The sequence below is a fragment of the Scophthalmus maximus genome, chromosome 21 (assembly GCF_022379125.1).
Source record: "Scophthalmus maximus strain ysfricsl-2021 chromosome 21, ASM2237912v1, whole genome shotgun sequence".
NCBI classification, from domain to species: Eukaryota; Metazoa; Chordata; class Actinopteri; order Pleuronectiformes; family Scophthalmidae; genus Scophthalmus; species Scophthalmus maximus.
In genome coordinates, this window is record NC_061535.1 from 12,881,838 (window position 1) to 12,893,939 (window position 12,102).

General features: G+C 44.7%; 1 protein-coding gene across 1 annotated transcript; it reads left to right on the plus strand.

Annotated features, from left to right (window-relative positions):
* The first annotated feature begins 1,285 nt into the window (after nt 1-1,285).
* On the plus strand, nt 1,286-9,446 carry mbtps2 (membrane-bound transcription factor peptidase, site 2). Its single transcript, XM_035619596.2, has 11 exons — nt 1,286-1,602; nt 2,353-2,501; nt 2,709-2,847; nt 3,529-3,632; nt 3,948-4,075; nt 5,881-5,999; nt 6,260-6,440; nt 7,203-7,306; nt 7,786-7,981; nt 8,241-8,316; nt 8,450-9,446. The coding sequence occupies exons 1-11, from the start codon at nt 1,528-1,530 to the stop codon at nt 8,670-8,672; spliced, it is 1,494 nt and encodes a 497-aa protein (XP_035475489.1). The 5' UTR covers nt 1,286-1,527; the 3' UTR covers nt 8,673-9,446.
* Nucleotides 9,447-12,102: the final 2,656 nt, after the last annotated feature.

Here is a 12,102-nt window from a genome sequence, read left to right on the forward strand (position 1 = left end):
AGCTTCACCAGATTGGCTGGCTTTTAATTTGAAATTTAATTTTCATATTTAAACTAAAATGGCTGGAGGGAATTTTTGAACATCTCCATTTTAGCATTTTCCACTTTTCATGATTAGATTCAGAATCATGCAAACTATCGGTCATATTTTCCTGTAGTCATTGTTGTATTTCTCGCGTTTGCCTCCAGTATGTGTATTTTTTTTCTTATGAAGTAGTGAGAGTCTCCTTGAACTTCTCCAAGAACTGCGGTTTGGGGGCGCGACAGCTCAGTAAGTGGTGGATGAGCAGTAGATTTAACTGCTATCAGTATTTAAATTGGATCATAAAAAAGAGAGGCATGCAGTGAGAATAGTCAATGAATGCAGCCAAGTGAATTCCTCGAGTCCTCCCTCTCTCTGTTTTTGAACAGAATTAACCTTTAATCTCGCACAAAGTGACCTCACGAACATCACGTCCGTGGTATTAAACTCAGAAGCCGGAGGCTCTGTGGGACTGCGAGCCGCGGCCGTATTGATGTGACATTCGTCAAAACACACGGAGCGGGTTTATGTTTCCCCAGTTCTCTTTGTGGCTTAATGAGTCAGACTGTGAGCGAGTGGCCTCGTCAGCCCATACACATTTATCGGTGTCCTTTTACCCTCTTGACCTTTGTGGCCGGACGAAATCCAATATGTGGACACACAGTTGCTCTTTTTTATCGCTGCTGCTCGGGCAAAGTAGATGTGCAGAGACTCTGATTGATCGCTCCTGGCCTCCATTTTGAGGACGAGTGCTGATTAATCTTTTATCCAAATAGTTGGAGTATTTTCTAGTTAGAGTATTTTCTGCCAATCTACCGAGTGATCAAACAACCAATCACTTTGGCTCTTACGCCGTCCCAGCTTCATCTGATTTGTGTTTAATATCATTCAATTTATGGTCCAAAACTGCATCTAATAAAGACATTAAAATGCCAACCTGAGTCTAAATCATTTAGTACCCTGCAAGGCGGCGTGTGTGTTCAAACTTGCTGGGATTATAACAAGACTGATTTGACATCAAAATGTTTTTTTTTAAAATAAATGCAAATTTCAAGGTATCTCTGCTTCCAGACACAACCTGAAGTTTAGATATGGTAGAAAACATAAAATAAATATACAGATAGTATAAGAGAAAGAAACAAACAAACAAAGAAAAAAAGAAAAAAAATACAAAGAAAGAAATATATGTAATTCCTCCAGTTGAACACTTGGTGGCGGTAATGCCCCTTTTCTTCGCTGCTGTTTCCCCCCCTTTAAGGAGAAGACGAAGAAGAAGCCAACCCGGAAGACTTTTTATCGGTCGAACGGTCCTGTGAGCTAACGGCTTCTCTCCTCCGCACTGCTTCTCTCTGGAAGACAGAACCTTCCCCCTTTCTTCACTCTCCGACATTAAACCTCCGACATGTACACAACGCGGAGGAGGACGCGTGTGGCCGCGGGCAGCAGCGCGACGAGCAGCGGGCAGAGGCAGTGATGCCGCTCGGCTGATCCTCTCTCCGCCGCACCATGATCCCCGTGCCGCTGCTGGTGTGTGTGATGGCAGCCTGGTGCGCCGTGTACCTGGCCGACACACTGCTGAGGGTGAATATACATACATATATATATATGCTCCTGTTCTTGTTTTTTATTAGTGTTATAATTAGCAATACATAATGATGAGAAATAGATGTGATGATTTCAGCTGCAGTCTCCATGGAAGCAAACCGGAAATAGGCAAACCGGAAGGAGATAAAGCGTCAGATATGATAAGAAAGGTGGATGTTGAGTTTGGGATGTTTGGGAAGTGTCCTTCTGTTGCCCCCAAAACTTGCTGCTAATTATTATTATTTTTGATGTGGTTGTTGTTGCTTTTCCTCAAAATCTATCACAACTCTTTCATGCCAGTAATATTTCCAAATACTTCAGTGCATGAAACGGAGGAGGGAAAAAAATATATAAAAATCAAATCACTGTCTGCCCTGAGTAAAGTTTAACTGGTACAAAATGCTTCACATAAACAAAACCACGCCATAAATGTGGTAATAAGCAATAAATGATTTCAAAAGAGAGACAATAAACACTGATGCTGTGAGATGAGACAAACGGCCCGTTTGAATAAATGGGTTTTCAGCTGCAGTGAATATAACTCAGTCCTGTAAAACAATGACCTCAAGCTCCTCCCAACAGCAACATGCATATGATTTAATAAACATCTGTGATAGTGTCAAACTAAACTATATTAACAATGGCGCTAGATTGTGCATGTGTACCTAATAAAGTGGTCACAGGGCAAAGTTTCTCCATCACAGAGCAGTGACATCATGATTTCCTCTTCTGACTCTTGTCCCGCAGTCGTCGGCATCGCACCGAGTCAGATATGAGTCGTGGCTGGCGAGTCGGGGGCTGATGTTGTCCCCTTTCCACCTGCGCTGGCAGACCACCATGTTCAACCGGCTGTTCGCCTTCTGCGCCCGCATCAACCCCCGAGCCCTCCACGTGTGGTGAGTGTCCATCCTCCGCTGTTTCCCCTCGTCACTTGTGCACTTTCCTCATCGCCGCTTTAAATGCTCCACTTGGTCAGCGTTAGGACTAATTGATCACTCGGCCCACAAAGACCCTGCAAGCTTTAATTGTTCCTGAGAAATTCTGCACATTAACATGATCATGAACTATTCTATGTGTCAATTTAAAAAAAAAATCTCTCCCAGGTTCAACAGCGGCCTGGTGTTTGGCGTAGTGGCCATGGTGGGGTCGGTGGTGCTGCTGACAAAGACGCTGCAGCAGACGCTCGCTCAGATGACCTCGGACAACCCTCGGATGGGAGGTCAGCAGGCGCTGCAGGTGGTGGTACGTGTACACACACACACACACACACACACACACACACACACACAGCAGGTTTAATTAACATGTCTCCTTTACAACATTAAAGTATGTTTCACACAGCTGCTGTGAAACTTTAAGACATGTGACATCCAGAAAAGATGTATTTTGGATGAAATATTTGCTGAAATTTGACTGGTACCACTTTTCAGAGATTAACTGGAGCTCGGTGCCTAAATTCTCCTTGAAAGTTCCTTTACAAAGGTTCAATTAATTCAGACGAGGGTCAGGAAAATATTTAGCATTTTTCCCTCCTCGGCTCACTGTTTATTCATTGTAGTCTGTCGAACAGCGGCGCATTAATGTGAGCTCTGTTCCCGGAGGACCCTTTGTAGGTGAGTCACAGGGAGCAGCCATTAGCAGGCCATTTATGGGATGTAGCATTCGGCCTGCGGAGGAGGAAAAACGCAGAGAAAGCACACAGAAAAACGCAGCTTCGGCAAAAACGTGACATGATTTAAACTGCATCTTACGCGAGAGTTAAATCTCAATGATGCAGGTGTAGTGTTTATGTGTGGATGTGGGTGGATGGATGATTCTAATTTCAATAAAATTTTCTACAATAAAAAGGTTAAAAAAGCCAAAAGTAAAAGAATAAATGTCGCTCACGTTTTATTGTTTCCTCTCTATCTTCTCTTTTTCCAGGTCCCTGGTGTAAACCTGCCCACGAATCAGCTGGCCTACTTCTTCACCGCCCTGCTGCTCAGCGGAGTCATACACGAGCTGGGTCACGCCGTGGCAGCGCTGAGGTAATGGGACGCCCCCTCTTCTGTGGCTTCAAGCTGTTACCGTGGCAACCGTGTGCTGTGCGGTGGGCACTGTAGCAATACCGCTTCTGTCATAATTTAGTCGTATTGGCTGCACACACACACATAGACACACACACACTCCAGGTGTTTTATATTTAAATTGACATATTTTTCAATCGGGTTTGGTGGTCCGCCACATTAGTGATATCAGTGTTTATTTAAATAAAAGAGAGAGATATGACTGCATTTGACTGAACCTTCGTCTTTTGATCACCTGATGAGTTCTGTCCTTCTCTGACTTCCGTCTCTTTGCAGGGAGCAAGTGCGAGTGAACGGCTTCGGCATGTTCGTGTTCGTGGTGTATCCCGGCGCCTTCGTGGATCTCTTCACCACTCACCTCAACCTTGTGTCGCCCACGCAGCAGCTCCGCATCTTCTGCGCTGGTAAGATAGATATTTATTTCAAGGCAGAGACGATGATCCAGATTAATTTTGCCGTCTCGCAGCCGTTAATCACAATTATTACAGGCTGCGTGTTAAACACTCGGTGTCAGTTTGTTCCACTGAAGGTCACCCCTCAGGTCTTGTACCCCCCCCCCCCCCCCCCCCCCGAGCACCAGACGCAGCAGCTCCACGTCAAAAAAAATGTCACTCTGCAATTAAGAAAATTATATTTTAATGAACTGATTGTCGGAGCTGGTTATTCTCATGTGAATGCCCCCAACGGGCCACCGTAGGTGATCGGGTCGGTGGGAGCCGGTTTAATGACGGATTATTTTCAGTGCAGTCTGTTTTTTTGTTAGAAAGCAGACAGGAAGGCAGGAAGCAGCAGGGGGGAAAAATAACGCACATGAATAAGGCTGCAACTAACGCTTAGTTTCATTCTCGATTAATCTGTCGATTATTTTCTCGATTAATCGTTTAGTTGTTTGGTCCATAAAATGTTAAAAATGTTGATTGTGTTTCCCAAATTCCAAGATGGTGTTTTGTCTTGTCCTCTACCCAAAGATATTTAGTTTTACTGTCATAGAGGAGCAAAGAAACCAGAAAATATTCACATTTAATAAGCTGAAATCAGAGATTTTTCCATAAAAAATACTTGAACCGATTAACCAATTATCCAAATAGTTGGCGATTAATTTCCTAGTCGATTATTAATCGAATAACTGTTGCTGCTGTTCTTATATAATACAAAATACAATATATTACAGAAACCAGCAGGTATTAATAAAAACCCTAACAAAAAAGTGACTTTAAGTCAGAATTAAAAATATGAATTTATTGGATTTCCTTTTTTTGCAGTTAGGAGCCTTTAGAGGGCAGCAGAGAGCTACTGTAAAAAAGAAACCCCACCTGTGTCTTTAATTGGAGAGAATTTCCTTCAGACGTTTTTCCTTGCTCAGTGTGACAAGAACAAGGAGTTGGGTGGTGACAAACAGAGACGGTGGCATAATGACACGCTGGGTTTATTTATCTGTCTCGCTCTCTGTCCAGTGGAGATCTGCTCTGTTTCGCAGGAGGACTCACTCACATAACATGTTTATTATTTACCCCCGTAGAGAAAAATGTGACGCAACTCTAAACGCTTCTTCACTGGAAAGACGTAATCAGAATTGTACATATACGTACATGTGCTACCTTCTTTTTTTAAGCCTATAGGCCTGAAATAGATCCTCAATCATCAGTGCCTGACATAGAAAACAGGAAGAAAGAATTTCCTCTAAATATCTTTACTATCTTAAGCTTTTTATTTTCCCCCCTCGACCTGAGACTCTGTCTCGCCGCCTGTTTGCGTGACGCTGCCGTCATCCTGCTTGTTTGTGTGTTTCTGCCCTAAAAACCGGAGCCTTGACCTCATCGGGCAGCGAGACACCCCCCCCCCCCCCCCATGTGGTTCTTTTGGTCGACCCTCTGTGTCTTCTTGCATAATTAGGACGGTATATGGACGGTTATTTTTAGTGTTGCTGTCAACAACAACATCTTACAGTCTTGGAACGTGTAGACAGGGTAGAAAACAAAAGAGTCAAATCCTGGTGTGACTCTTGTAACGGTAATTAAACCGCGTTCACTATCCTTTAAGTTATAATGGAAATTTTTGAAGGCGTCGGAAAAGAGCTGCAACAATCGGCTGATTAAACACGTCACCTACCTCTTGATTCCTATTTACTACGGGGGGAACCCCAATTAAAAAAGAAAATATGTATTTTTTTAAATATATTTTCTGCCTTTATGTTTTTTTTCCTCTACAGGAGTCTGGCACAACTTTGTTCTGTGTGTGGCAGCGTTGGCCTTCCTCTTCCTGCTGCCGATCTTTCTGTTTCCCGTGTACTCGACCGGAGCCGGGGCACTGGTCATCGAGGTCATACAGGTCAGCGCCACAGCTTTTATCAGTTAGCCATTTTTAAAGGGGATTAATTAAATACACTTATGCTCCTGTAAAGTTAAGATAAATTCGTGATTATAAAAAAAAGAGTCATCTTTGTGTGTGTGTGTGTGTGTGTGTGTGTGTGTGTGTGTGTGTGTGTGTGTGTGTGTGTGTGTGTGTGTGTGTGTGTGTGTGTGTGTGTGTGTGTGTGTGTGTGTGTGTGTGTGTGTGTGTGTGTGTGTGTGTGTGTGTGGGGAGACCAGGGCTCAGCGGCCGACGGTCCTCGGGGTCTGTCGGTCGGGGACATCGTGACGGGGCTGGAGGACTGTCCCGTCAGCGGGGTGGAGGACTGGAGCAGCTGCCTGTCGCGCCTCTCTCACTCCCCGCAGACCGGATACTGTGTCCCCGTCACCAGCCTGCAGCCCAGCTGGGCTCACGGACGAGGTGGGTGTGCAGGGAGGGCACCGGCAAAATAAAAGAAAGGAACATATTCAAAGTCATAGTGAAATTAGTTGTTTTGTACTTGCAATTGAGTAGCTACTGTAATTCTACTGAAATAATTAGATGCATTTTCACTGTTTGATTCAGTTCATAATTTTTAGATTTATATATTTCTAGTTCTCTTTATATGTTTTCCTTTCATCATGTTGTTCAGTTCAGTGACAATAAAGAATCTTGAATTCAAATAAAAAATGATATTATCTCAGAAGAGTGCACACCTCCGCCAAGGCCCAACAGTCCCTTTATGAAACCACTAGATCCAGATTTTTATTTGGACACTCATAGATATCAGTCCGCTAAATATGCCTCATTTCTTTCTTTTTTTCATCAGGACCAATGATTTTTTTCTCTGCGTACCTTGTGAAAATGTAAAAAAAAACAACCTATTTCATAATATTAAAAGAAAGTGATTAAAATAATAATAATTCCTTGATCTGGCCCTTTTGTCTGAATCCACACCAACATGTCATGGGTTCTTCCTTGGCTCATGTCCCGTCCTTTGTTCACGGCCGGGTTCTGAGGATCCATCAGGATCTGAGTTCAGTGTGTGACTCTCTGTTCTTGTCTTCTCATCATGTAATCTGAGTAGATTTAACGACAGTTCATTCATCACAAGTCGAATCAATCTGCTTCTCTCTCAAGTCTCCATTCATCCATCTTTTTTTTGTTGTTGTTGTTGTTGTTGTTGCTTTCCTGTCTCTGAAGCTTTCAAGCGCTTGGACGGAACGATGGACTGCTGCAGCAACAACAGCCTGACAGACCTCTGCTTCTCCTACGTTCAGCCCCAGGGTCGCAGCAGGGAGAAGGAGGTGACACGCACACACGCACGCACGCACACACACACACACACTCACACACTCACACACTCACACAGGCGGGGAGTTTTTATGACTGGTTCATCTTGTGAACAAGTTTCCAAAAGCCTTTTTCTGCTGCCAAGCCTGCATCACTTTAACTTCCTTTATTCAACTCTGTTCCTTTTGTTCCCGTTTTTTGTAATTTTCTACTACATGACTTTGCTGCACAGAGGAAGAAGTTCAGGCACAACCCAGCAGTGTGATATTAAAAGATGAGAATAGAAAATCATAAAACGACGAAAAAGTCAAACATGTTATCTCTGATCATACAAGATAAATGGAAAGACAAAAAAAGGCAACAATAGGGAAAGCTTTTATGTTTTTTTAACGATCAATAAAAAATCAAAACATAAACTCCTCTGTTTATTTCCTCCGTCTCCTCTTTCATTATTTGTCTCATATATCCTGTGAAATGAATCCCGTGGCTGCAGTTCGCCTGCATGCCGGTGCGCAAGATGGTGTCGGGCACGCGAGTGTGTCGCGCCGACGGCGACTGCGCCGCCGCGCACGTCGCCAGCGTCTGCGTCACTCCCTCCCTGGAGAACCAGACCCGCTTCATCCGCGTCACGCACCCCCCGAACACACACATGCTGTTCGTGGGCTACCCGCCGCACCTTCAGTACGCAGGTACGTGTGACAAATGTGACCACCTGTTCCTTTTTGTAAATAACAATAGAAAAAGATCATTTCTTCTCAAGTTTTACCTCCGAAGCTCGTGTCTGTAATATTCCTGTAATTGCCGTTTACAGTGTCGAGCTGATTCTCCAGTAGCAGGAAGAGGCTTGTTTTCTCACTCTCCTGCTGCCGAGAGACGCATTTTAACGTGTTTGATGTCGAAAGGTAGCAAATAAAAAACCCTCCTGCCTTTTTTCGTCCTTTCCTTTAGTGAGTCTGACCAACTTCGTCCCCCGCTTTGGTTTCCTCCACCTGGATCTGCCCGTCTTCCTGGAGACTTTCTGCAAGTATCCTTCCGTGTGTTTTAAAAGACTTACTGGTGACGTGTGCACGAGGATGTTTACTGGTTAACAGATAAACCAACGAGCGGGTGAATGGGAGTCGTTTGCGTTCGTCGTCCTTAGCGCTGTTGCCCCTCAGATACGTGGTGTCCCTCTCTGGCGCGCTAGCCGTCGTCAACTCCGTGCCGTGCTTCGCCCTCGACGGCCAGTGGATGCTGAACGCGCTGCTGGAGGCCACGCTGGCCGCCGTGGTGACGGACCGGCAGAAGCGCGAGCTCATCGGTTTCTTCCTGCTGCTGGCGGGCAGCGCCCTGCTGGCGGCGAACGTGGCGCTGGGCCTGTGGATGGTCACGGCGCGGTAGCCACAGCGGTGGCAGGACGGGGTAATGGGTGAAAGGCCCCGTGTGGACGCAGAGATGCTCTCTCTCAGGACGCGCAGACCATTAAACTGTGGACGTGCAGGGAACAGGCTGCATTACCCAGCAGCACTGCTGAGCAGAACATTACATTACTCTGCCCCCGGGCTCTTTCTGGACCACCAGGCCATAAACGACTCTCTCTCCTCTTCCACAATGTTGCCGCCATATACACAAAAGCACACATATATAACAGATGAATAAGTAAAGCACCGTCCTGTGTGACTCTTTACGAATACTGCACAGTCTTTCCAAATTTGAATTATCTATACATGTTTGAAGGTTGAGAGAGAAAAACATCTTTGTTTTTTTGTTTTTTTTAAGGGCTTTAACTCCAAAATGCCATATTTCCCTGCTGAGTGTTTAAGGCTGAACCTTCGGACCTTAAGTTTATCAGCGAATGCATTGCAATACCTTGTATTTACTACCACATATCACAGCTGGAGAAAAAAATAAATGAACTGCCTTCTCACGAGATTAGTTCATGAGTTGACGAAGACGACTTCTGCAACATTTTCTCAATATCCAAAAAAGGTTTGAAGGCAGAAACGGCGGTTTGAAAATGAAAGTGTCTTTCTCCTCGTCGGACATTGCAGCGGGACAACGACCGACGAAGTGTAAGTTTCACATTTTTTACCCTGTCTTGGCCTTTCACTGTCTTTCATCTGGATGTAAACGTTGATTGTCTAAAATGTGGATTAAAGGACTGGTTTTATTTAAGCGCTCTCTTTTTTGTCCTTTTTAAAGCTTTTGTTAGTTTTTTCCGTGTTGAATTTGTATCTAATCTAATCCAGCTGTTGTTTCTACACTTTTTAAAAAATTCTTTATACCGCACATGAATGCAGGAGTGGACGTGAAGGCAATTTGTGTCGACCTCAAATCTCCGGTGTGGTTATGTTTGGGGTCTTGGGCTGATTCTGAGTCCCGCCCAGTTTCCACTCTTTGTATTTCCCAGCACTTGTGCTCTTTGTCCTTCCTCAGACCGTGTAACGAAAGCCCACAGGGCCACACTTTTAGCATCGGCTCCCGACCGCCGTGTGTTGCCTTAGTCCTTCGGAGGAGTCGTGCAGTGACTCCCCCCCCCCCCCCCCCCCGAGTGTGTTGGCGGCAGAGGCGTCACGTTGTAATTTGGAAGGGTGTTTCCCCAGAAACAGATAAATACTGAACCGGCCTTCAGCCCAGCCACAGAGGTGTGTTTAGCGAGACACCTCTGTCAGCAGGTTCAGAATTGCAGCCTCCTTTTTTATTTCTGTTATCGTTGAATAGTTTGGAGAAGTTATGTGGGAGGAGGGGAACATTTTGCACGCAGGAGTTCGCCTCCGTCTCGTGTTTACATGTCTGTGTTCAGATAAGGCTGGTCCCCCCCACCCCCCCACCCCCCCAATCAGCGTGAAAAGATTACTAATGTGGCCTCGCGTGTGCGCTTCTGTTGCTTATCTTAGCGCTGATGATGACGGCCTGGAGGGATGTTTGTGTAAACAGACATGGGAGGATGATGATGATGATGATGATGATGATGATGGTGGTGAGGCGGAGGAGGAGGACAGGAGGCATGATCTGCTTCACACTGAGCCATGTGACCTGTGTTTAAACTCCCCAGAAAAAAATAAACTAATGTTCGAATTCAAGATGACATGAATAATATGGAGTCCAGTCAACAAATACAAAAAGTGAAATTGGATTGATGTTTTTTAATAAGGATCTTTAGGATTTTATATCAAATTAAATTTGACAACGTACTTCAAACTATGAAACATTTATTTTTAAGGGGGCAATATTGTGGACTAAAACCTATCAATATATCGGCAAATATATACAAGTTCTTTTTCAACTCTTAAGTCCTATAATTGTAATTTAGGCTAGGTTTTTCAGTTTAACCATAAACTTTATTATGAAAAGAAAACACAAATACCAACCAAATATGTAGAACTTGAATTATCATATTAAAATATTTTAAGGTAAAATGTTTCACAAATTTTCTCTGGATTAAAAGTTTTAATATATCTTCATAACAACAGACATAAACACTGATACTATATGTTTGTGAAAGACTCATATCGGCTCTAGCATCAATAAAGAACACATTACTTCAGCATAATTTCTACGAATTCTAAACTGTATTCATAAGACTAAATCTCCTTAACAAAACAAATAACTATAATTACATATTTTGAGCCTCCAAACCATTTCTTCGTCTTGTCGTTGTACCTACCAACCCGATTAAGTGAAATGAAATGAGTCGGTCGTTACTAAGAACTGTACATTCAGACTTTGATTATCAATTTATGATGAGCTGGTGCGGCCCGATCCAGCTCGCTGTTGCCGTGTCGCTCCATCGGACTCAAAAGTTACAGGCTAAATGAGGAGCAGAGACAATGAAATCCCCAAGCATAGGCTCCCCCCCAGATTTGAAACAATGACAAAACAAAACGGGAGACAAACGACTGTGAGTCCAAAGTGGTGGAACAAATAGCGTCGTGGTCGAAGTGTTGTGCTTGATGGACGGGTGTGTTTAAGGAAGTCGAGTCTATATAGGGACTTTTGCCGCCGACGCCCAAAAACCCTCAGGGAGCACGTGGAGAAGAGAGGGAGTTGGAGGATGGGGGGGGGGGGGGGCAGAGGACCAATCAGGAGCTGTGGTGTCAACATCATCAGCACCTCTGTCTCCTCAGAGAAACTATTGACGCTCTGTGACTAAAACACTGATGTGTTTTTACAGGTGGCAACTTCGTCATCTTCATCGGATTAATCGACTGTAGTGTGTGTGTGTGTGTGTGTGTGTGTGTGTGTGTGTGTGTGTGTGTGTGTGTGTGTGTGTGTGTGTGTGTGTGTGTGTGTGTGTGTGTGTGTGTGTGTGTGTGTGTGTGTGTGTGTGTGTGTGTGTGTGTGTGTGTGTGTGTGTGTGTGAGAGAATCTAATTTCCTTCTGGTCTACTGACTGTCTGATCTGATAACCGTTTTGAGCAGAGCACCCTACTGCTTCATACATGAGATTAGACACACACACACTTCACACCTACGTTCACGTCACTGAAACCTTGTCAGTGACGTGAACGTAGGTGTGAAGTGTGTGTGTGTGTGTCTAATCTCATGTTTGAAGCAGTAGGGTGCTCTGCTCAAAACGGTTATCAGATCAGACAGCCGCCAATGCCCCCCCCCCCCCCCCCCCCCCCCCCCCCCCCCCCCCCCCCCCCCCCCCACACACACACACACACACACACACACACAGATAATGTTCTGGTTTTAGCCAATGATTTTAATAAATGATTTCAGTTCACCACTGGGACGCCTGGTCTGCCTCGGTTCCCTACAGGGAGGGAGGGAGGGAGGAGAGGAGGAGTGTTGGGGGCGAGGAGGAGTGGTGAGGGAGGGAGGAC

Excerpts from the sequence above, each read along its gene's own strand:
- mbtps2 (XM_035619596.2), top strand. The coding sequence starts at position 1,528 with ATGATCCCCGTGCCGCTGCTGGTGTGTGTGATGGCAGCCTGGTGCGCC. Across the intron at positions 4,076-5,880 it reads GCTCCGCATCTTCTGCGCTG|GAGTCTGGCACAACTTTGTT; the intron begins GTAAGATAGATA and ends TTTCCTCTACAG. Across the intron at positions 6,000-6,259 it reads TGGTCATCGAGGTCATACAG|GGCTCAGCGGCCGACGGTCC; the intron begins GTCAGCGCCACA and ends TGGGGAGACCAG.